At 29.2% G+C, this 2,055-nt stretch overlaps 1 protein-coding gene across 1 annotated transcript; it reads right to left on the bottom strand.

Annotated features, from left to right (window-relative positions):
• Positions 1–1,304: 1,304 nt before the first annotated feature.
• LOC127121831 (uncharacterized) lies at positions 1,305–1,750 on the bottom strand. Its single transcript, XM_051052267.1, has 2 exons — positions 1,429–1,750; positions 1,305–1,342 (listed from the first exon to the last, which is right to left on the bottom strand). The coding sequence occupies exons 1-2, from the start codon at positions 1,748–1,750 to the stop codon at positions 1,305–1,307; spliced, it is 360 nt and encodes a 119-aa protein (XP_050908224.1).
• Positions 1,751–2,055: the final 305 nt, after the last annotated feature.

Consider the following 2,055-nt stretch of genomic DNA (forward strand, 5'->3'; position numbering starts at 1 on the left):
GATGCACATAGAGATTCAGAGGATATCGTCCAATATACATTTATCCTAAAGTATCCTAGTTTTGACATCATACAAAATATATCAAACAGAGGTTTCACTCACAGTTAGAAGCGTTGAAAGGATCAAAGAAGATGGATGATGCCATAATAGAGAAGGAGAAGACAATGATGATCGAGAAAGCCCACATCGCCATTGTATTGAGTCTTAGTGATAAGGTTCTCCGGCAGGTTTCAAAGGAGAAAACTGCAGGTGATGTATGGAAATCATTTCAAAGAAGGTGGAAGATTTAGCTACGATTTTGTCCTGAAAGGATCAAAGAAGATGAATGATGCCTTAACAAAATCGTAGGTAAATCATCTCAACCTCAGGCAAGCTTTGTATTCATTCAAGATGAGTGAAGAAAAAGTCTTGGTTGTTCAACAAGTTGATTCTTGATCTTGAGAATATCAAGGTCAAGATTGATGATGAAGATCAAGCGTTGTTGTTGTGTGATTTACCCAAGTCTCGTGCTCATTTCGAAGAAATTCTCTTGTATGGAAGATATTCGTTAACCTTTGAAGATGTTCAACCAGCCTTGTATTCTAAGGATTTGAACAAACAAAAGTAATATAAGTCATCTTCTGTTGGTAAGGAACTCTCCGTTAAAGAAAAATTCACAAAGAAGGACGGTAGATTTGAGAAGGAGGGTAAAGTTTGATAATTCATATAGATTTTCATTCTAGATAATTGATCCAATTCAAATTGGATTGTTTTTAAAAACTCTTTTTTAAGTTTCGGTATTACAAACTATTATTTTTTAGATAAGCAAAAACATTATCATTAAATAAAGAGTACAATGGATAGTCTTGCTCATTTAAAAAGGAAAATTCCAAATCAAATGCACTTGATAGAAATAATTTAAAGGAGCCATACATAAATCATACAAGTTGCCGTTGGTATTCGAAATTTCACCAATTAATTTCCATGTAAGGCATGTATGTTATATTTATTCTAGTGTCAAAATTTATAACATGCCTTTTACTTTTACATTAGAACTATGATCCTTTTAATTTATTTATTTTTCTATATTGCCATATTTTAAGCTTATATAAAAATATATTAAAGAGGAAAATTAATACATGCACTAAATAAAATCTTATAAGTTATTTAAATTAATAAGAATGAGATCATATCATTGAGATCATGTAAATACATATAAAATAAAAATAAATAAGCATAAATAAATAACTAAGAAAACACAGCTCATTTCTATTTTATTTTATTCATATATAAAAATAGATTTAAACAAAGGTGGAAGTGCATGATCAAGCCTTAAACTGAGGAGGATGAGGAACAATATAACCTGAAAGAAAAACAGAAACTAATATTACTTTTTTTATAAAATAATAAATATTTATTTGAATTGATACTAAAATAAGATTAACTTACTTCCACATTTATCTTTAGGAACATCTGTAAGTTGACAAGTATTAGCTATATACAATGCTTTTTCCATGCTGATTCTATTTTCAATATCAGGAGTCACAAATTTGCAGTAACACGACATATTAGCACCTTTTAATGCTGCACAACAAGCTGTTAAACTTGCTAATGGTGGATTTACTGGTCCATCCTTTTCGACAAAACTTCTACAACTAGTTAAAATGCCAAAAACATTACCACCACAGTTTGGTAATTGACCAGAAATTCCTAACACTAAGATGCTTACTGTTAGCATAAATATGGCAAAGCTTGAGATTCTAGTTGCCATGGTGATCAAAATACAAGTATTTTATCAAATTTGATTAACAATCAGAATAAGAGGAAGGATTGTTAACTTGTATAAAAATGATGCACGGTTTATATAGAGGAATGATGATCTGAAAAAATCATAGCTATTTATTATTTACCGTTTTACTTGAAAAAATATTACCAATAAAACCAGACACCTAAATTTTAAAATTAAACTTTTACCGTTATTAACATTCGGATGTTTCCTTTTCAATATCATCATCACATTAAATGAATAGAAAAAAATTAAATTAATTTGTGTACATACAAATTAATTTTAATTTA

Source organism: Lathyrus oleraceus, chromosome 2 (genome assembly GCF_024323335.1).
Source record: "Lathyrus oleraceus cultivar Zhongwan6 chromosome 2, CAAS_Psat_ZW6_1.0, whole genome shotgun sequence".
Classification (NCBI taxonomy): Eukaryota; Viridiplantae; Streptophyta; class Magnoliopsida; order Fabales; family Fabaceae; genus Lathyrus; species Lathyrus oleraceus.

Excerpts from the sequence above, each read along its gene's own strand:
- LOC127121831 (XM_051052267.1), bottom strand. The coding sequence starts at position 1,750 with ATGGCAACTAGAATCTCAAGCTTTGCCATATTTATGCTAACAGTAAGC. Across the intron at positions 1,343-1,428 it reads TCCTAAAGATAAATGTGGAA|GTTATATTGTTCCTCATCCT; the intron begins GTAAGTTAATCT and ends TTTTTCTTTCAG.